This window comes from Acomys russatus, chromosome 1, assembly GCF_903995435.1.
Source record: "Acomys russatus chromosome 1, mAcoRus1.1, whole genome shotgun sequence".
NCBI lineage: Eukaryota > Metazoa > Chordata > Mammalia > Rodentia > Muridae > Acomys > Acomys russatus.
Genome location: NC_067137.1, coordinates 79812241 through 79833626, shown reverse-complemented (window position 1 = coordinate 79833626; position 21386 = coordinate 79812241). Strand labels below are relative to the sequence as shown.

At 42.6% G+C, this 21386-nt stretch overlaps 1 protein-coding gene across 1 annotated transcript in view; it reads left to right on the top strand.

Annotated features, from left to right (window-relative positions):
- Map4k5 (mitogen-activated protein kinase kinase kinase kinase 5) overlaps nucleotides 1-21386 on the top strand; it is a 91633-nt gene that overhangs the window by 62868 nt on the left and 7379 nt on the right. The window contains exons 17-28 of the mRNA XM_051147067.1: nucleotides 218-371; nucleotides 1339-1436; nucleotides 1950-1991; nucleotides 2914-2998; nucleotides 4049-4128; nucleotides 4669-4729; nucleotides 8519-8633; nucleotides 8950-9008; nucleotides 10978-11081; nucleotides 11392-11569; nucleotides 16356-16424; nucleotides 17994-18086. Of these exons, the coding sequence (XP_051003024.1) occupies nucleotides 218-371; nucleotides 1339-1436; nucleotides 1950-1991; nucleotides 2914-2998; nucleotides 4049-4128; nucleotides 4669-4729; nucleotides 8519-8633; nucleotides 8950-9008; nucleotides 10978-11081; nucleotides 11392-11569; nucleotides 16356-16424; nucleotides 17994-18086 (1138 nt within the window). The remainder of the gene's footprint in view (nucleotides 1-217; nucleotides 372-1338; nucleotides 1437-1949; nucleotides 1992-2913; nucleotides 2999-4048; nucleotides 4129-4668; nucleotides 4730-8518; nucleotides 8634-8949; nucleotides 9009-10977; nucleotides 11082-11391; nucleotides 11570-16355; nucleotides 16425-17993; nucleotides 18087-21386) is intronic.

Here is a 21386-nt window from a genome sequence, read left to right as displayed (position 1 = left end):
CATTTTTCATTAAGTCTTTGTCAGTTTCTACTCGTTAAATACTTGGCATCTGCTTACATAATTTTATTGGTTATAAAAGTTTTATGATTTGAGGTTGGGACTCATTTTAAAACCCACATGTAAGTTCATAGTTGTGTGGGGCAGTGACTCACTGCAGTACTTTGCTGAAGATTACTATGGCCCTTCAAAGAGTGCTTTGTTACCCTCTTGTCATTAGCCACGGATAAACAGCTACCCTGAGGACAGCCTCCCAGATGAAGAAAAATCATCAACCGTCAAACGTTGCCCTGATCCAGAGACTAGAGCACCTCAGGTTCTCAGAAGACAGAGTAGCCCAAGCTGTGTTCCTGTACCAGAGGCATCCGCTATAGGTACGACCAGCATGCCAGTGGCCCGGGAGTGCACAGCTAGATTCCACGGTCTGCATGAGTCAGGCAGATGGGATAGAAAGCCATTCTCTTCCTGGGGTTAAGAATATCTCTTTTCTTTAGTCAGTCCTTTTGTAGTTCAAACCTTTGTTTCTGTGCTTTAATTATACACAAGTGGGATATAAAAGATTCAGACCATTTCAATCTTATTCAAGCCCTTAGTAAATATTATAGGATCCAGAGGAAAAACCCTCGTTTCCGCCCTCTAGGAGGTTAGAGGCTGTGACAGAAGTCATACCTGTTAAACACATACATTATAAAAGATGGCTGAGCCTGGCGATGCTTGTCTGTCATCCCAGTACTCCAGGGGCAGAGAGCAGCCCAAACGACATAATCAGACAGCTCTCTGTAATTAATTAAAAAAAAAAATAACATGATGGAGGGAGGAAAAGAAAATTAATGTGATGTTTCCAAAAACAATAGCTGTTTGAGCGGAGCCCTGGCGTTTCTGAGGGAGGTGAGGGCCGAGGGGGGGGGGGGTGGTAAAGGGCCTGCTGAGCCTGCTGCAGGGAGAGCCCGTGCTTAGGGCTGCCCACCAACACAGAAGCGTCTGGATGGTGCTTGAAGCAGTCTAGTGTGGTGTAAGAGGACACACCTTAAAGAGAAGATAGGACTGCAAGTGAAGATCGACATTCTTTTGGGAAAGGCCTTGTGTGCATCACTGTGCAAGCTAGATTTTATCCGCGCTCATAATATGTGTGTCATAACTTAAGAGCACGACCGGCAATGATGCAGGACAACCTAAGAGTCTGGAGGACAAAGCCGAAGACGAGTTAGCTCATCCAACAGAGATGTGCTCCCGCACACACACACACACAAGAGGAAAGGAAATAATGGGCAGACAAAAGTTATTGTTCAAAGAATGGTCTTCTTTGTGTGCTCGTGCAGCTTTTAATCACGGTTTCCTTAGGAAATGGTGATGGTATTTCAAAATTGATCAGCGAAAATACAGAGGGATCAGCACAAGCTCCGCAGCTACCACGAAAAAAGGACAAGCGGGACTTCCCTGTGAGTACCGCAGGCGCTCGGCACTGGCTGTGACTAAGGGGGGGTTTCATAGAAAGGACGCGAGGATAGGAACCCAAGTAACTAGAGTAGAGCATGGCACTGTGGGCTGTTGCCCAGCCTACCAGAGGCACCGCTAGAGCTCAGAGGTCTGGGGTCAGGTCTGTTCCCTTTATGTGTATAGAGAGATAGTTCAGCAGTTGAGAACACTGGCTACTCTTCCAGAGGGCCGGGGTTCAGTTCTCTTAGCCACATGATAGCTCTTGCACTTCTGTAACTTCAGTCCCAGGGGACCTGGCACCCTCTTCTGTCCTCCATGGGCACCAGATACACACATGGTATGTATATATACATACATACATACATACATACATGCAAAACACCTATATGCATAAAATAAAAATAATTTCAAAACAAGTATTATATATATTACCTGAACTAATAAAGGGCTCAAGTTTTGTTTTTAAATCTAAGTTTTCTCACAGTATTAAAAATTACTTATTTTTCTTTTCACAGAGACCAACCATCAATGGCCTCCCACCGACCCCAAAAGTGCTGGTGAGGACTATTTTTATGTGTCCATATGCTGATGTTTTATCTTGAGAAGCAGTAGATTTCCTGTTAAGTACATTGAGCCACTAAAAGAAAAAATATTGTAAATATAAAGTTGGTGGGTAGATACAAATGTACTGTGGTCAGATCACAGTGGATGTAAGAGCAGGTGTCTATATAATCTTAATACTCTGCACACTAAGGCGAGAAGATCATGGATCCAAAGTCAGCCTGGCCGACACAGTGAGTTCCAGGCCACACCTGAGCAATCAGATACCAAAAGAAAGAAAAGAAACAGGAGAAAAGGAAAAACAGAAAGAGAAACAAAATTGAGAATTCATAGGTTCTGGCAGTGGGTTCTCAGCTAAACATCTAAACACCAGCTTAATTTTAGTGTGATGTTAATACTGGGCCTTCCTGCCTGTGTGGTAACTGTCTTTCTTTCTCCCCTGAAGCCATTCTCACCCTTGAGCTATGCACAATGAGAAAACAATAGGAAGCTTAGGTTAACCCTTCTCTGTACTGTGAGGTGGTGCTGCCAACCATGTGAACAGGGTTATGATTTATACTCAGTGATTCAGTCGATGTCTAGAATACAAACTCGGTCTTCTTGTCTGTTGCATGTACTTGAGAGCTACACTGCAGTGATGATGGAGAAAATGAAATATTATCACTTTGATAGTGTTAGTCCTGAAGAAATAACTTAAAGTTCCTGCAGCCCATTCAATACGTAGATGTTTGGTATATTTGATACTTTGACCCTAAAAAGTGTCAGACCCATGACTCTTGGTAGAAAAGGTTTAACTTTGTTAAAAATCTGTATTTCTGTATTTCTCCAAACTTCTTCAAAGAGTTTGGTGTTGCATGATTGCTAGAAATATCAAAGTTACATAATAAGATAATCCATATTTCTTTCTTTATAAACAAGATGGGAGCATGTTTTTCCAAAGTATTTGATGGCTGCCCTTTGAAAATTAATTGTGCAACTTCCTGGATACACCCTGATACAAAAGGTACAATTTCTGAATTGTATATAATCCTCCTATAAAGTGTTTACTGTAGGGAAGGTCTTTATAATTAGTGAACTGAAGTTGTTAACTTTAAAATTACCCAAAGATACTGTAGTGTAGAGGACCCTATGGCAAGTTAAGCTGGTGGGCTTTGGTTCAGGGCATTAACTGAGCAGGGTAGAGGAACTGCTGTACAGATGCTAAAGAAACATCACAGCCGTCGTGTTCCCAGCCTGTCAGGATGAGGCAGTTTCTAGCCAGCCATCAGGGTCTGCAGCAGCGGGCGTCCATTTCAGTCTCAGTGCTCTGCGGTTGTATAAAACTAGCTTTAAAAACTGCGCATTGAAATATTAAGAGTAAAAGGGTTTTGTGTTCATCGCTTAGCTGTGGGCTGTGAATAGGCATGAGGAGGGTGCAGTTCAAGACCAGTCTGATACACTGAGACGAGGTCTCAAAAGAAAATCAGGAAACTCCACTTATTTTGGTTCCTGCAGTCTTGGCATTCAGTTGAAAGTTCCCTGTCAGCTTACTCTGTTTGGCCCCATGAGTCACATGGACCTATCACTGTGACTCATCGTGACACTTACATTTTCCCAGGATCTATGGGCAGTGCTGGTGCCTGTGTCCCTGAGTGTGGGGACAGTCCCTTACCTCCCTTCCTTAGAATCGGCATCAGTCTTTTACCCTAAAATCTCTGGTTCTTTTTAGTGGTAATAGTATTCAGAAACCAACATCTGGACAAGAGACCTGTTTGTCATCTGTGCTGTGCCAGGGTTTCCCGTGTGTATTTGAATGTTTGCACTGTCCTGCACACGTGCACCACCACAACAGCAGTTTGCAGTTCAGTTGAAAGGCAGAACTAGTAGTGAAATCCTACACAGCTTAGATTAACTGTTTATAGCATGGGAAAGAGACATGGTGACATGAATGTTAGAAAATGATTGTGCTTGGTGAACATGTGGCTGACTAATGCTGTGTCCTCACTGCATATAGCTCTTATCTGAGTGAGCAATTTCAGAAAATGATAATAAACTCGGTAACTTGCTATTACAGATCAGTACATTATTTTTGGAACTGAAGATGGTATTTACACATTGAATCTCAATGAGCTACATGAAGCAACTATGGAACAGGTAATAAGAATTTTAACTTAAAGAATTAGTTTGAACAAATTGAATAAAAGAAGTATCATAATTTTGAATCTGTTTGTATGGGTTCTTTTTTTTTTTTTGTATGGGTTCTAATCTTAATTTTTATGGTTTAATAAAAACCATATTATGATTGCATAAAACTTGCTTTAAAAAAAAAAAAAACACCCTGAAAGATTTAGGCGCAAAAGGGTTTATGCTCATAGCTTAGGCTGGGGTGTGAGTGGGCATTGAGGAAGATGCAATTCAAGAGATACACCAAGACGAGGCCTCAAAGGGGGTGACATGGCACTGTCTTCGTGTTCATGTTGAAAGGTTTCTTTTTTCTCTTAAAGTTTTGGTAATTTTCCCGAAGAAAGTATTTTATAGTGCCATTTGTTCTGTTTTGCGTGGTGCTGGGGACCAAGTGCATGCTCTGCCATCATGTCCCCACAGCAGCACTTGACTTGCCGAGGTGTGAGGGCAGGGTAAGAGGAGAGAATGGACGCCGTGCTGTCTAATAGTCGTCTTCTTTCTCCTCCTCAGCTGTTTCCACGGAAATGTACGTGGCTCTACGTCATCAACAATACGCTCATGTCATTATCAGGTACGCGTGATTGCGAAAACATAGGCAGGCAGAGAAATGTAATTTCAGTGTATACCGTATGACAACGCCATTTGCAGTTTGAGAAAGGACCCTATCTTCTGCAAGGGCAGCATTTCCCGCCTCCCTTCCCCTGCATCCGAACACCTGAGGGAGGGAACATGGAGCTGATCTCAGAGCCCGTTGCCTTCCACAGCTTCCGCCTCTGCTGCCTGCACCCTGCTTCCCTTTGTTAGCACTGCAATGGGAAGAGGCAGAAGGTCACACCGCCTCCTTTCTCTGTGAACTCCAGCAAACCATCCACTCTTAGCCTCACTTTATTAATTGTCAAAAGAGGACAGTGGCATTAAAAACAGAACAACAAAAGTCTCACGGAGGTTGTTGTGAGGGTTAACTAATATAACAACCCAAAGTGCTAAGTAAATGCTGTTCTGGACCAATATGACCTTAGCCTGATGCTTTACAGTCTTCTCATTTAGGGGTCTAGGAAGATAGGCAGCTCAGTCTGTACAGTGTTTTCCAACAAGCATGAGGACCTGGGTTCTCTCCCCAGCATTCATGTATAAAGCAGGTGTGCTGCATACAAGTAATTACAGTACTAGTGAGGCAGAGGCAGGAAGCTCCTTGGGCTTCGTAGCCAACAACCTAGCCTGGTAGGTGAGTTCCAGACCAGGGAGAGAACCTGTCTCCTAAACAAGAGAGACATTGACTAAGGAACAGCATTCCATGTTGACCTCTGGCCTACACTGTACATGGATCGGCAGCCATGTCAGGGTTGTTTGGTAGCTGGTGATAATGAAAGGATTGGATAAGTTACCATATCTTTAGACGTTTTTCTTGTAGTTTTTACCCACTGTCTTAGTCACTATTCTGTTGCTGTGTAGAGACACTATGACCAAAACAGCTCTTATAAAGAGAAAGCATTTAATTGGAGTCTTGCTTAGTCCATCATCATCACAGCAGGGGCATGGCAGCACACAGGACCAAAGCAGTAGCTGAGAGCTACATCTAGGAGACTCGGACTGGCATGGGCTTTTGAAACCTCAAAGCCCAGCCCCCACTGAAACACTTCCAACAAGGCCACGCCTCCTAATCCTTCTAATCGGTTCTAATAGCACCACGCCCTAATGACTCAGCCTTCAAATAGATGAGCCTTTGGGAGCCATTCCTATGCAAGCCGCCACGCCCACCAAACTATTTTCTTACCCATCAGACTTACCTAGCTACCTGGAGGCTGATTGATTTCATTTGTAGTGCAAGATATCTAATGACTGTTTCTCCCCAGTGGAGATTCTTCAGGAATCTGTATTTGAGTTAATAATAATATTTATGAAAAATTCAGCCTTTATGTATAAATGGCTTGTAAGAAGCGGGGATTCTTTAGAATAGCGGTTCTCAACCTTCCTAGTGCCTGTGACCCTTTAATACAGTGTCTCATGTTGTGGCGACCCCCGACTATAAAATTATTTTTGTTGCTACATCATAACTGTAATTTTGCTGCTATTAGAGTCATAATGAAAACATTATGTTTTCCCATGGTCTTAGGCGGCCCCTGTGAAAAGGTTGTTCCATCCCCCAAAGGGGTCATGACCCACAGATTGCTGCTCTAAAAAGTACTCAACTCCCTGTTTTTTATTATGATTAGTCTGTTGTTCTTTATTTCATTTAGCAAAAACTCATATATTTCTCTTGTGAAAAGAAACAAACCCAATTCTATTTGAGTGATTTCTGAATTTTTTTTTACTAGACTTATTTCACTTCAGTGTTTTTTTGTTTGTTTGGTTGGTTGGTTGGTTTTGTTTTTTGTTTTTGTTTTTTGTTTTTTGTTTGTTTGGTTTTTTTGGTGGGGGCTTGTTTTTGCTTTTAACATAAAATCCCTTATATGGTAGCCACAACTGGAGCCTAGGTCCTCTGAACCAGACCAGGGTATGCATTTTCACAGATAGTGAATTCCTGAAAAGAGAGACTTGGTGAACATAGTCTCTTTCCAGGTCTGGGCCAGGTTGTGGGTCTTGGAGATGACATCAAAGGTGAAGTCGCCCAGGGTAGCAGTACAGCCCCTGGCTGATGTGTAGCAATCATCAATGCCAGCCAGCAGCAGCAGCATCGTGGGCACAGGAGCAGAGATGGTGTCAGTGCCTTTGGGAGCAGGCATGAGATACACTAGCACAGAGCCACGGTGGCTTGTCACCTTGCCTGGGATGGTGTGGGGTTTGCCTGTTTTTCCCCCGTGGTCTCTGGACAGGGACAATGTGAAAGCTTGGCCAAGATGATGGCCCCTCAGATGGCAGTGGCTACCTCCTGGAGCACTTACCACCAAGACCAGTGTGACCATTGTCGGCCCCAGTAGCAACAAAAGCCTTGAAGCTGGCCCACAATCCTGAGTCACTTCTGCACTGGCATGATCTTTGGAACCTAATCCTTTAGGTATAATCCAGGAAAAGTCAATGATTGCAGATACTTTGATGGCAGGGAGAACAGGCAGAGTGCCCTCCAGGGATTTGACCTTCATGCCCTTGACCAGGCAGTCCATCTTGGTGAAAGGGATCCACTCCTTGTCTCCCACTTTACCTCCATGAGCCCATGGCTCCTACAACCATTGTGGAAGCTTCCATGGCCTCTCAAGCCTGGGCCTCTCAGTCCCCCAGGCCCTCACACTGCATAGCTGTGCAGTGGTTCTGAATTTTGTCCAGAGAATAGCTTCTCTGTAACACTCACTACTTTTATCATTAGACATGGCTGTCTTCAGACATAGCTTTAAAATAACACACAGTACACATTATGTTTTCATGTAATAACATGGGATGGCAGGGAACAGTTTATGATTAGTTCATTTCTATAGTGCAGTTAGAATTACTCCTAAAACAGAAACAGAATAAGCATCAAAACAAGTCCAAATGCATAGAGAGAAGTGGAGAGAAAAGAAAGATGCCCTGTTTGGCCAACATTTCTCTTCTGAGAAAACACAGAAACTGTTGTGAGGATAGAATACCTCTGTGTGTGCTGGTAAAAGGCTCAGTGTTGTCACTCTGTCACATCATTTATGAGGAGTCAGATGATGTTTGTATGTACCCTCTGCTAAACATAGCTACAATTTGACATGTATGAATTACAACTCAATTTATCACTGTACTAGGGCTTATTTCACTGTTCCTGTTATTATAACCTCTGCATTTAAAAATTTATTCACAATCAATTTTAGTTGGAAGTTATTGAATAAATTGCTGATAGATAGACACATCTGTCCCAAAGAGATAATCACAGTATTACAGGATTTCTGTTTTGTGTATTCTTGTAACTGTTTGTAACACATGTGTACACTGTGTTTAACAATTTCTCTTTCTCCACTAGCAAAACAGGTTTACATTTATTCTTCTCAGATCACCTATTTGTCAGAATATTTCTAAATAAGATTATCTACTTGCTTAAAAACAAATTTGCACATTACCTTCAAAATAATATTAACCAGGTCTGTTTGTTGTGTTTTGCATGTTTTTCTGTTTTGCTTGCTCCTTGAACATTACTGGACTCGTCACTTTAGAAGGTAACTTTTTTTTTTTTTTCCTTTGAGACAGGGTCTCACTATGTAGCCCTGTCTGTCCTGGAACTCACTCTGTAGACCAGGCTGGCCTTGAACTCAGAGAGATCTGCCTGCCTCTGCCTCTGCCTCCTGGTTCTTGAGACTAAAAGTGTGCATCACTGTGCCCAGCTAATTGCATTTTCTTTTACTTGAAAATTGTCGTTTTCTATTGAAATTTATTCTAGTAAAAGCAACTTCTTTCTCTTTTACAGGAAAAACCTTTCAGCTCTACTCTCACAATCTTATTGCTTTGTTTGAACAAGCCAAAAAACCAGGACTAGCTGCCCATATCCAAACTCATAGATTTCCTGACCGCATCCTGCCAAGGTACAACATACCGTTTTGATACTACCGGGGGTGAGGGTATCTGTCTATTTTTAAGCTGCCAGTGTTCCTTGTCTAGTGAAATAACTTCCTTTTCTTAATTTACATGTCCTCCAAACTGCAGAAAACTCATGTTTCCTGCATGAAAAATGATTTCTGGAAGTTTTAAAATGAGTTCTTTATCCTATAAGATCATAGTCTAAAGTCAGAGTCCAGGGTGGTTTTTTAAGCCTCTTCCTGTTTGGTTCTGGTACAGCTGCTCTGTGTGCCCCATATGGAGGCCACAGTAGAGAGCCTTCATGTTGTCTTCTGTTTTCAGAAAGTTTGCCTTAACCACAAAGATCCCCGACACGAAAGGCTGCCACAGATGCTGCATAGGTGAGTCAGTGCTGCTGCTCAAGCGAGAGGCTTAAAACTTCTCCTGTCTTTAAAATTACTTGAAGAGTCTCATAGTATAAATAAGAAGAAAAGTCAATATAAGAACTTAACCAGCTGTGGAACAGCATCACCCACACAAACTATCCTCCATCTCCTGTCAGTGTTAACCCCAAACTTCCACCGGGTACAGAAATGGCTGCGAGGACTCCCAGAGCTCACTGATAGGTGTGACCCAGGTTAAAATCAGCAGTGTGAAGAAGAGCGTGAGGCAGCGCACACAGGACTGCCAGGTGTAGTGCCACTGCAGTTCACACAGCGTTGCCGGTCAGGTGTTGGTCCAAGCATTCAGAGTTCTTACTGGGGCTCCATGGCAATGGTGTGCGACTGTCACAAGGCTGGTTTCCATCCCCTCTGGTGACTGGCTGCTACTACAAATACCAAAGGACCCACCAAGTCATACAGTTAGTCTTCCGGGCATGACCAGCTCCTACTAAAATGATCCAATGCTGCTGGCTCCACCCTAAATTACATTGTTAGATGTTAGGCCTGATGTGAGGTCCAAGCATGGAGCTCTAAAGACTTAGCAGGCACTTGTCAGAAGAGGAGTGTTACAGGGTGGGCGTGAAGCCGAGGTACATTCCTTACTACATAACCATCTCACTTAGACCCTTAAATTATTCTTGACACTGACTATCAGGAGGGAGTGATGGAACCTGGAATCAGCTCCAGGTCCAGTCTTTTCTGATCTTGGACTTCTAACTTCCAGGGGTTGCTTGGTTGCCTGACCAATGAGCGTACATATCTTCATGAAAAGATACTCTGTAGAACAAAATACTCAACCACAATGTGCTCTGGCTACAGTCATGTGTCACATCATAGTGCATCTGTCACTCGGTGATTTAACCATTGTACTTCCACACACCGACATGTCACCAAGTAATATAATCTGTGGAACCACCATAATAAACCTGATATATTATGAGCCTATATGAGCATATATATTGAGCCTTTGCTGACTGAGAGGTTCTACTGTGTGTGACAGATTTCAGCTTCCTGGGGGGCCTCGCGAGTCTCTCCTCACCCTACGGTCTGGCTCAGGAAGGTGCAGAAGCCTGCAGTCTAAAGACTTGATGCAGTTCTGCAGCACTTAGAGCAAGACCCTGCTCACCTAACTGTTCTGTGTTGTGGGTGAAAGAGACAGACCGATAGGAGTTTTTGTAGATTTGAGTCAAGAGTGTTCCAGCAAGATGAGTTAATACATATATACGTGATAAATGCGATAAATTATCTTCATTGGCCCTTAAGCTGCTCTGTCAGATGGACGTCATGTAACACTTGCAGTTGGCCCTAGACCTGTAAGATTTTATTCTTCCCATTTATTTAGAAGCAGTTTGGGAGTTATAGAGTAACTTGCATGTTTTAGAGCTATGGATCTCATTAACAATTCCCTGTGGCTAAGTAACCAGCAGATTAAACATATTTGGAAATAAATACATGTGATCTCTGATTAGTATTTTCTGTTTAAATGAAAACATTATTTTCCATTCCTTCTCATTACTCTGGTTAAGACAGCAGTTTGTCAACTAAAAATACTCCTTCAAATAGTTTCTTCTTCTTCTTCTTCATCTGTATTACAGTGTTGATTCACATTACATGCTACTGAGGTTTGCTTACACCAGCAACTACCTTCATTAAGAAATAAATAACTTGAGCTGCGTGAAATGGTGCACATCTGTAATCCCATCACTCGGGAGGCAGAAGCAGGGGGAGTCTGTGAGTTCAAAGGCAGACTGGTCCACAGAGTGAGTTCCAGGGCAGCCAGGGCTACACAGTCTCAAAAGAAGAGTCACTTGGCTTTTAGGTGAATGTAGTTCAGTTGTCACTTTTAGCTAAATTAATCATGTTTTCTCACAAAAGAATTCAGTGATGTGTATGTGGCTAGGGTTTTTATTTATTTCTTTGTTTTCAGTTAGAAACCCTTACACGGGACATAAGTATCTCTGCGGAGCATTGCAGTCTGGGATCGTTCTGCTTCAGTGGTATGAACCGATGCAGAAATTCATGTTGATAAAGGTACATGTGGCTTTTGTGCATAACTAAAACAGGCTAAAACTGTAATTGCTGCTACTTAGGGACAGCCCCTCGAGAGTGTGTGTGATGTCTTATGTTCTTAGTAATATCTTCTCTGTAACTTCCTGTTACTTAATAAGCTTCCGGAACCCTCATAACCACAGACATTAATGTGACCAGTCCTCTAAGTTTCTCTGAATGCCACTCTTGCTCATTGTCACAGAGAAGCGAGCTTTTATAGAACTTGCCTTTCAGCTGACTTCACACAACATGTTATGAACGGAGATTGCTATAGCTATCTTGTTTGTTGCAGCATTTTGATTTTCCTCTACCGAGTCCATTGAATGTTTTTGAGATGCTGGTGATACCAGAGCAGGAATATCCTATGGTTTGTGTAGCCATCAGCAAAGGCACGGACTCAAACCAGGTAGTTCAGTTTGAGACAATCAACTTGAATTCTGCATCTTCCTGGTTCACAGAAATCGGTGCAGGTGAGTGTTTTTCACTTTATTTCATATCCATGCTTTTACCTATATCAAAGGCAGAGACTTATGCCCAACCATTGTGGCTCCTAAGTAAATGTATAAGTATAATTTTCCAAGTAAGCCCAAGAAATTATCTACATGTAGTTTGTCATCTCTGTTTGTCCAAGAACGTTACTCTTTTTATTTATGGGTGGTACACATACCTGTGGGAGTCAGTTCTTTCTCTTCTTCCATTATGTGGGTTTAGGAATTGAACTCGGGCCATCAGGCTTGACAGCAAGTATCTCATAGCCCCTTGCCCAAGGAAATCTTATACAAATTAATTTTACTGGAGAAGTTTTAAATATTCTTGATATTTAAAAGTCTGAATTGTTGGCAGGCCAGAGAGCTAGTTCTGACTGCTCTTGCAGAGGACCCAGGCTCAATCCACAAGGTGGCTTACAGACATCTGTAACTCCAGTTCCAGAGAATCTAATGCTCTCTTCTTGCTTCTGTAGACACCAGGCAGTGCGTGTGGTGTACAGACACATACAGGCAAACACTTATACACATCATTCACAAAACACAGTTGTGTTGTTTTGTTTTGTTTTTTTAATTTCAAGTCTGAGTCATTACCAATTCATCTTTGGGCTTACTAAATAAATAATTAGTTATGTTTTGTAATATATTCTTAAATTTTTATTAGCATCTCAAGCTAAGAAAGTTCCCTACTGTCTTTCTCTTGTCTACCCCTCCCCCTTACACTCCGTGGGCATGCTCTTCAGACATGGATAGACGTTTCTGGAATGACCTTAACACTTTTTTCCATCAGAATATTCATTGTTCTTTCTGTGATTGGCTGGCTAATGTAGGAATTGATCACATGTCTCAGAGAAAGCTCTGAAAGGACAGGGAAGTTTTTCTCTCAGTTTAAGTTTGGAAAAATCAGTCAAAAATAAAATTTTCAAAGGAAAGCAATATCCGGTACCACTAACCAACAGGGAAAAGCAAGTCATCAATGCTGTGGTGAGACATCATCTCATGCCTATCCGCACAGCAAACCCTGGTGAGGATGCAGAGAGGAGCTGGCCACGGGTCTCAGTTATAGAGCCAGTGTGGAAGACAGCCTGGGGGCTTTTCAGAGGGCTAGAAATAGAACCGCTCTGTCACACAGCAATTTCACTATTGGGTTACTGTCTCTTTCCCAGAGAAAATAAAATCAGTATGCTGCAAAGAGAGCTGCACACACATATTCATTACAGCATTCTCCACAGTAACACAGGCAGGAGCAGATCACCCTAGACTGATTGCAGCAGATGGACAGGTAAAGAAAATATGGCACGTTTACACTGTGGAGCATTGCTAAGCCATTAAAAAAATGTGACCCTGTGTTAGGTGTGTTGGCACGCAGGAGGCGAAGATGGGGATAATTAGCCAGGCCACCCTGGATGCACACAGGGACCTCAGTAGAGGAGGAGAAAGAGTGGAGCTAACTGGAATACGGGTAACATGCTAAGTGACCGTCAGAGTTCAGGGGCTGCATGCTCTCACCTGCAGGGCGGGCGCCAAAAGCAGTGAGCCTTGCAAGTCAAATAAGATGAGGTTCCCCAGGAAGATGGCCAAAGTGTAGGTGAGAGAAGGTGTTGGACAGTCGGAGGCTGTGTTTGGGCAGGAGGAGTTCTGATGCTCTAGCCCCACAGGGTAGCCAGTTAACAACAACTAAATGTCTAGTTTCAAAAGCGCTATCAGAGAGGATTTTGAAGAATTTATTTTTTAAACCTATGGAATAAATGAGATAAGAGGGAATCCTCGTTTTCCCATTAATCATGCTGGTGTGTTATTTTGTAATAAATTCTGGTTTATTAGGCCACTTTTAAACAGAATTCAAGGAAACTTTGCCTGTGGCACTTTTATTACAGACTACAGTTACGGTCTTCACTGCATTGTGAGGAAGTGTGTTACAAGTATTGCATTTGATGCTTCGTGGCTTTATTGATAACATACAGTAAGCTAACACTGACCCCACATTAACATCACTTTCAGGATAAAACTAGGGTGTAGCTCAGTTGTATTGTCTGCAGCTAACATGCCCAAGGATTGTGTTATCCCACACATCACAAAGAACAATCAGTGTGACCCAGAGGTGGTCTGCGACATCTTGTAGCCATCTGTAGTGGCTACCTTAAGAGTAACACTACCGCCATACTCAGTCTCCAACAACCAGCCTAACGTTCTGTGGCTCACAGATTTACTGAAAATTTAGCAAGCTGGCATGCCCAGAATTGTGAACTCCCTGTGTGTGGACCAAGCCCAAGTGAAGGAAAAATAAGAAAGCCATTGTACCCGTACCTCACCTTTCTCTGCAGCTTAATGGCTTCTGCAGTTGGGTGTGTGCCCCTTACGAAGCTAACGGGAAGGCGTGTGAAGTAGCATTCCTTTCACCAGAGTAAGCAGCCTAAATAGAAATGGTTCCTGGCTAGGCAAGTACCAGTCAAGAACTGGGTATGGATCAGTTTGTTAAAACGTTATTAGGCTGGTGTGGTGGTGCTGGCCTTTAACTCAAGCAGGCAGTGCAACATAATGAAACCCTGTCTCAAAAAGAATTGAAAATAACAACAAAAACCCAAATGATTTCTATCCCATAGCCCAGCAGTTTGTTCGCTGGTTGGCATAGCGTCAGAGATTGTTGCACAGTTACCCAGTGGCAGTATACAACCTCTCTTCTGGGTGGTATGTGGGAGGTCACATCTCTGGGCTAGAGATTTGTCGAATGCTCCTTCGAATCTCAGACTTTGAGTGGGCTTTTGAGACTTTATTATGTTCTAATGCCATAGGTGTCATATTATATCCACCTTTGACATTGTCCCACCTAAAATTAAAATAGACCAAAATTACCTCCTGATAGCCTTGGGCCTCTGAGGTCATCATCAGCTCGCCCATGCACGTGGGTAAGGCACCCTTTCAGTCCAGCCTTTGTCCTCATTAGGCTTCGTCTTCACAAATAATTGTTACTCCATCTCTCAGCTATGTTTGTTGAGCCAAGAGCCTTCAGCTGGCAAAACCGTGGCATTAGAATGAGCTCTGTTCTAGGAGTCCTTCCTTTGCAGATTTGAGTTCATTATTGCATGGTCCTTGACTCCAAGGGTAGCTGCCCTCAGGGGTCACTCCTTGGTATTTGTTGAGTGAGTGTGTGAACATAGATTAGCTGAGAAAAATTACATGTGTTGCCTAAAAGATAATTTATTGGTTGCATTGACAAGGCTGTCTACTGTGCTATTCAGTCTATAAGGGGCACCAGGTGCCTGAGGTATATGACATTGTGTAAATGTTGCTTTTGTTTCCTCAGATGAGAGGATGGAATGAGAGCCGTTCCCAAGCCTTTCTAGCTCTTTCTGAACTCTCACTGGCTGGTTCAGCTCAGCTGTTCTGGCCTAAACCCCTCTCCAAGCCAACTGATTCAAACTGGCTTCTGACTGCATTGCTCTGCCTGGCATCAAACTAATTCTGGCAATATGTTTTAATCTTCTGGCTCCTTCTCATTCTCGGGCTTGTCCTGTATCTAGTTCCTTCTCTTTGTAAAACTGTCCTGGTAATCAACTCTCAGTGACCCACCCAACCACCCCCACTCCCGTGCTGCTCTTAACTGGCCTCTTTCCTGTCCTGTTCTCATGAGACTTGGGGGTATCTTATCTCTGACTCATTGTGTGATCCTTCTCTGATTCATCACTTTGTCTGCCACTCAATAAGCTATCACTTTCAAATATGGCTGCTTTCTTCTACAAACTAACCTTGCCTTCATTGTTTGTGATTAAAGGTGTTGTGCTAAGGGCATGTTTATATTCCAGCCAGATCAGATCATACTGTACTCCAGAGAGTGTCTGCATTCTAATTGGATCACATAGACCTAGAAGGTCTTTGGATGTGATTCCTTGCCAGATCAGCCATGTTGCTAGATTAAAATTCCTCTATACCATGGTGTGGTTAAGGGGAAAAAGTTATGTATTGTAGATCTGATAGAGAGCATAGTCAGAGGCATCTAGAAGAGTCCAGAGCGGAGAGAGAAAGAAATAGACTAAATATGGCCGGCAGACTGGAGCTGGCCAGGGCTATCTGCAAGAGAGGGAGATGAGCAGGGGGTAAAAAATAGGGAAGCATAGGGAGATGCCTGTCAGGAATAGCAGGGTTACAAGGAAAATGAGTGTGGCTGCAGGAGAGAAGCCCGTGGGCGAGAGGGAATTCAGGGCAGGAAGGGGTGAGGAGGGCTAGGATGCTCTCAGAGTGTGCATAGGCACTCGTGATATGAGGAGCCCGGAGGCCAGCGTGCACTCTGACATGCTGCCAGGCACCACAGGTAGCCATATGTCCTTTCTGCCAGAGGTAAGAGAAGTGGCTCCTGTGAGGGATGCTGGCTTTTATCTAACTGCCAGAAAGCTTCCTGCAGTCCAGGCTGAGCTCATTTCTGGATATTGGGGCTGCCTTCTGGGGTTGGACCTTACAGACTCCATCTCTCATAAGTGTAGAACAAGAGCTAACCCGTGTGTGTGTGTGTGTGTGTGTGTGTGTGTGTGTATTTCCCTCACTGATCATCATCACCACCACTGTAGTCCACCTCTCTAGAACAAAAGTAGCAATTAAGGCAGTATTGTGTTTTTTAACTCAGTTCTCCATGTTAGTGCTGACTTTTGTTCTCCTAGACTGAGGGGCATACTTCTTCTCAGAGCTAGCATGGCAAGGTGCCGTTCTCGCCGTATTTCAAAGAGTCATCACCCCTAGGTTCCGACTCTCCTGTTAACTGTAACCTTTCCCCACTTAGGCAGCCAGCAGCTGGATTCCATTCACGTGACGCAGCTGGAGAGAGATACTGTTTTGGTGTGTTTAGACAGTGAGTATTACTTAAGGTTTGTCTTGAGTGTACTACCTGATAAACAGCCTATTTAGTGAAGATGAATCTGTCACTCAAGCTCTTCCTCTCTACGTGACCTGCTTGTAATGACTAAGCAGCTAAAGTCACTGCAGCAGGGGGCTGAGTTTCTGTCTCTTGGTGCCATCCTTTCATTTTACACCTGGCTCGTATGGGGACATTAGCGCTGCCCCACATCTGAGGGAACGTCTCTGTCACCTCTTCCCTCTTGCTGTAACTGTGAGAGTAGAAGGTCACAGGAAACTGTGGTCCTAGGATCACTGAACATGAACTTTGGGAGGCGTGTCGGTTCCAGCGTACTCAGGCCTCTGGCACCTCCACCTGCTGCCCTTGACCTCTTCTGCAGGAGAGAAGTTCATGGGAGCATGTTGCAGTGTAAGCAGGGGAGGCAGGAAAAAACAACTTAGCTGCAGTGTTGCTTTGATTCTGCAGAGGAGACGCTCTGGCTCCTAAAACCCACCTAACTGTCCTGCAGTGAGTACTACAGGATGGACTGTGCGTCCCCAGTCGGGATTAAATTTGAAACGTGGCTATATTTTCTGTAATTAGTCTGTTTCCATGTAGAAACACAGCGGAGTAAAGCAAAGCCTGCTGGGCCTCACTCAATGCCATCCCTTGCATAGGGACTTGACACCAAATGCCAGTAATGTGGGAGTGTTATAACGTTATCTATAAGGAAACTGCACCAAAAGTTGTATAATCCTAATTGATGCAAATTTTGTTATTAACCAAATAAGCATAACAAGAATTCAGAGGCCTGAGGCTTTCTTGCTAACCCTGCACATTTGTGACTCATCAAGCAAAGGTCTCAAGCTTAGTCTTCATCTTTGTCATCTACTGTAATACAGTTTTAAGAACACACTGATTAACAAGACTCCCTGCTTCCTGACTAAACCCATTTTCGTTTCTAAAGAAGCAGTTTTGGGAACTGTGTTTCCAGCTGTGTGGCTTATAGGTTGGCTTTGGTAGACAGCAGTGGAGACAAGCTTGTAATCTCAGCTCATGGGAGTGGGCAGCTGAAAAGCAAAGAGTGCTTTCTTACAGTCTCTTTGAGCTACTGTGAGGAAATCAGAAATCAGAGGCACCAGAGGGAAAGAGGTTGTGTTTGCTTGACCCCAGCCCAGAGCGGGGGAGTACAGCTTCTGGCCCCATGTGCCCGACAGACTGACAGAGTTGAGAATTGCTCAAGAACTATTTATCCAATACAGGGGGACTTGTGAGGGAAAAAAAATCACAACTCGTTGCTAAATATTTGAGCATCAAAGTAGCCACTTCTTAAAAATGAAGATGCTGATGTTCAGTATGTGCTACGTAATTTTAAAAATAGCAAAGTCTCACTTGCTAAAAAAGGATGCTGTGATTGGGTGTCTTTTAAAACATATCAACGATGATTTTTCACTGACTGTACCCAAATCAAGATAAATCTTTGAACTTTATTAGGAATATTATTTGATACCCATATAAAATACATTTTACTTATTTTAGGAAATTTTCTTTTCCAGTCTTGACTTTTTTTTTTTTTCTCTTAAGAATTTGTAAAAATTGTGAATCTACAAGGAAAATTAAAGTCAAGTAAGAAGCTGGCCTCCGAGCTAAGCTTTGACTTCCGCATCGAGTCTGTAGGTGAGTCTTCTTCTTTGTCACTGACCTTGGATATCGGGGGCTCTGTCCGTGCTCTACTTTGGGATGTGTAGACCAGCATCTCGATCTCAGAGCTCAGAGCCGAGAGCTAGTGTTGCATACACTAGCATGTTTCTAAATTTTCAACCAATATTATCTTGATTTTTTTTGTTTTTTTTTTTTATCAGTTTCATACATGTAATTCACTTTGATCATGGTCCCCTGAGTATTGGTTTTAAAATATATTCAATATTCCCAGTGTTGTAGCAAGTGAATTACACTTTTCCCAACTCTTTCCAAGTCATGAAGGTGCTGTGTGAAGTGAACATTGTGTAGGTACACTGTAATTCTTTGTCACTAGAGCCCAGTTCCTGTGTGTTGATGATTACTGTTTTAGAGCTGTTTCTATATAAATAGAAAGTTTAGAGCCAAAGTGATGCCTCCAAGGTTAAGAACACTGCCTGTTCTTGAGGGGACCTGGGTTCAATTCCAAGCACCCACATGGCAGCTCACAAGCTTCTGTAGCTTTAGTCTCAAGGGATCCAATTCCCTATTCTGGCCTCTGCAGCCCCTGCACACACGGGATGCAGACAAAGCACCCATATATATAAAGTAAAAATAAGTAAATGCTCATTAATTATATGAGTTTTAAAAAGCCTTATAAGGTTGAGTGTGGTGATGCACACTTTTAAACCCCAGCACTTGGGAGTTAGAGGCAGGTGGTTCCCTGTGACTTTGAGGCCAGCTTGGCCCATAGTGCAAGTTCCAAGCCAAACTACATACTGAGACCCAGTTTCAAACAACAAAGGCATTATAATTAATTCCACTTTCATCTCTATTGCTGGTATATCAGTATTTTCACAGGGATATAGAAGTTGTGAGAAAAACATTATAGATCCAAATATTTTAGATAATTGATTATATGATTCTACCATAAAAAAAATATATGTGCATATCATATAATTACCTTTATATGGCTCTTAAAAATGTTTCTAACTAGTTAAAAGCTCTTTAACTAGTTAGAACCTGAGTTTCTTATGGCACAGAGGGTACTGCTCACAGGACATAGCTCAGTGGTAGAGTCCATGGGGACCATGGGGACTCTCCTAGAACCAAAGTGAATAAAAGATATTATGTTCCTGTTACAGTAAAAATGTATCGGTTCAGCCTAAGATGCTAAATAAAGACACAGAGTCTGAAATGTACTTTAAAGCTGCTAGCACAACGCTGGGCAGGATCTAAACTAATACAAATCAACTCCTAAACTATGATAAACAAACTACTGTAAACTGATATATAATACATATACCCCAAGCATTTGCGCTAAGATGCTTCTCCAGCCATTTCTCCCCTTGGTCTTCTTTCCCAGTCAACCATCTGTCCCCCTCAACTGCCGAACTTGCTCTTCCTCCCCCCAGCAAGCCCTGCCTTCCACTTCTGTCCTTCTGCCCAGCTGATTGGCTAAACAGCGCTTTTTTGATGGTTGATACATCCATTCAGCATTCCTCCACAATTCCCCTTTTTAGTCTAATAAAAAAAAAAAAATCTTTTACCTATACATTTATAGCATTACACCAATATACAATATATATACACAAGAACCACAAAACAATCATTATGTTAAATACTCATAATGTTTCGCTGTCTTCAACCCCATCAGAGACTTGAGAAGGAATAAAATTAATTAGCTGAGTAAATAGGAAGTGCAGGTTAGCAGCTTCCAAAATGGGGGGAAAAAAATGGCAGAGACACTTTGCTAACTGAACAGTCGCTCGAAACTCTTTAACACGTTGGAGCATCATCTTCAGCCTTCTGGCCCACTTTATCTGACAGACGTGTTTGTGAAGCAGGGGCTATTGAGGACTTGCTTACCCTGTCTTGGCAGAGCTAGGTCGTCAACTCCACATGCATCCCAGCTTGCCCATTTCAGGCAGAATTCTGTCTGTGGCAGAAAACAAGGACATTTTTGCCCGGTGGCTGGTTTGCCACATCTGAAGCCATCTCCATAAGGAGGTTATTCGATGCTCATTGCCTTCCTTGAGACAGGCTGGGTGTTGCCAGGAGTCAACCTGTCTCATTTTCAAAGAATCCTCAAAACAAATAAAATTTCTTTAAATGCCATATTCTGTAGGTCTCTGAGGTTTTTGAAGACTTAATCTAAATATTTTACCTTATCTAGGTATTAAACCTAGGATGTATAGTCTTATGATAAAATTGAATAGTACAACGAGTTAAAAATAAACTTATTTTACATCACTATCTAATATTCTATACCAGTGAATTAAAAATAGCCTTGTGAGTAACAATTAAGGCCTTAAGTTGAAGAGTAGATTCAATAATCTACCTTTAGTCCTATCATTCCTATATATTTTTATATTCTCAGAGAAAAACCCCTGAGTCAAACCTCATTCTCTTCTGAATAAAACAAATAATAATAACAACCAATTCCCAATGAAGATAAACGTCCATAGCCCAAAACCTTTCTCAACCCCCCTTTAAGGGAAATGGGACGGCATTCTCTTTTTAAGGCTTCCTCGGGCTGATTTGAGACAAATAATACCTCTACAGGCGCCCAGATAAAACTAGGAAAATGGTTAAACAAGCTGAGACGCATTTGTGGTCCAGTCTCTAAATGTTGCAAAATTCAGGCTTAATAAAAGTCCTGTGTGGGACGGTCTGAAATGCTGGATATTGGAATCAGGAGCTTTCTCCAAAGCTGTCCTGGGAGATGTTCTGGTTGAGGACAACAGCAACCAAAGCACTTGTGGATGGAACATGAGGAATGCAGGATGTCAGCATTATCAGCATGCTGGAGGATGAATCCTGTCGGGTCTGATCCAGCATTAGTGTCTGGTACTTTTGTTCTGAAATTATATAATTTCTCACAAGCATTATACAATTCCAAAACTATAAATGCATGAGGTGTGCAGGATGCACAAGCATTATACAGTCGAGGCTAGTGCTGTAGTGTAAATTCGTGTACATACAGACTGACTTAAGTCAGTAGTCTCCCTTTCATCCAGGTCTGTTTTATTTTGGCCTCTTTCAAAAAGGAAGTATAATATTGCCATTGCCAAAGAACATACAATCATTTAATTGAAATCAAAACAAGATTGTATAGTTCTTAATGTCCTTCTCTAGGCTCTGTGGCACCTGATGGATAGGTTAAGCCGCTACCTGTCTGCCGAGGAAATGCATCCCATTTTAGAGACAAGCCCATTGCCCTGAGCAAAAGAAATGGCATTAAGCCTTAAATAAATTCATGTATACCCTAGGCATTAGTACCTGGGTTCACACACTTAC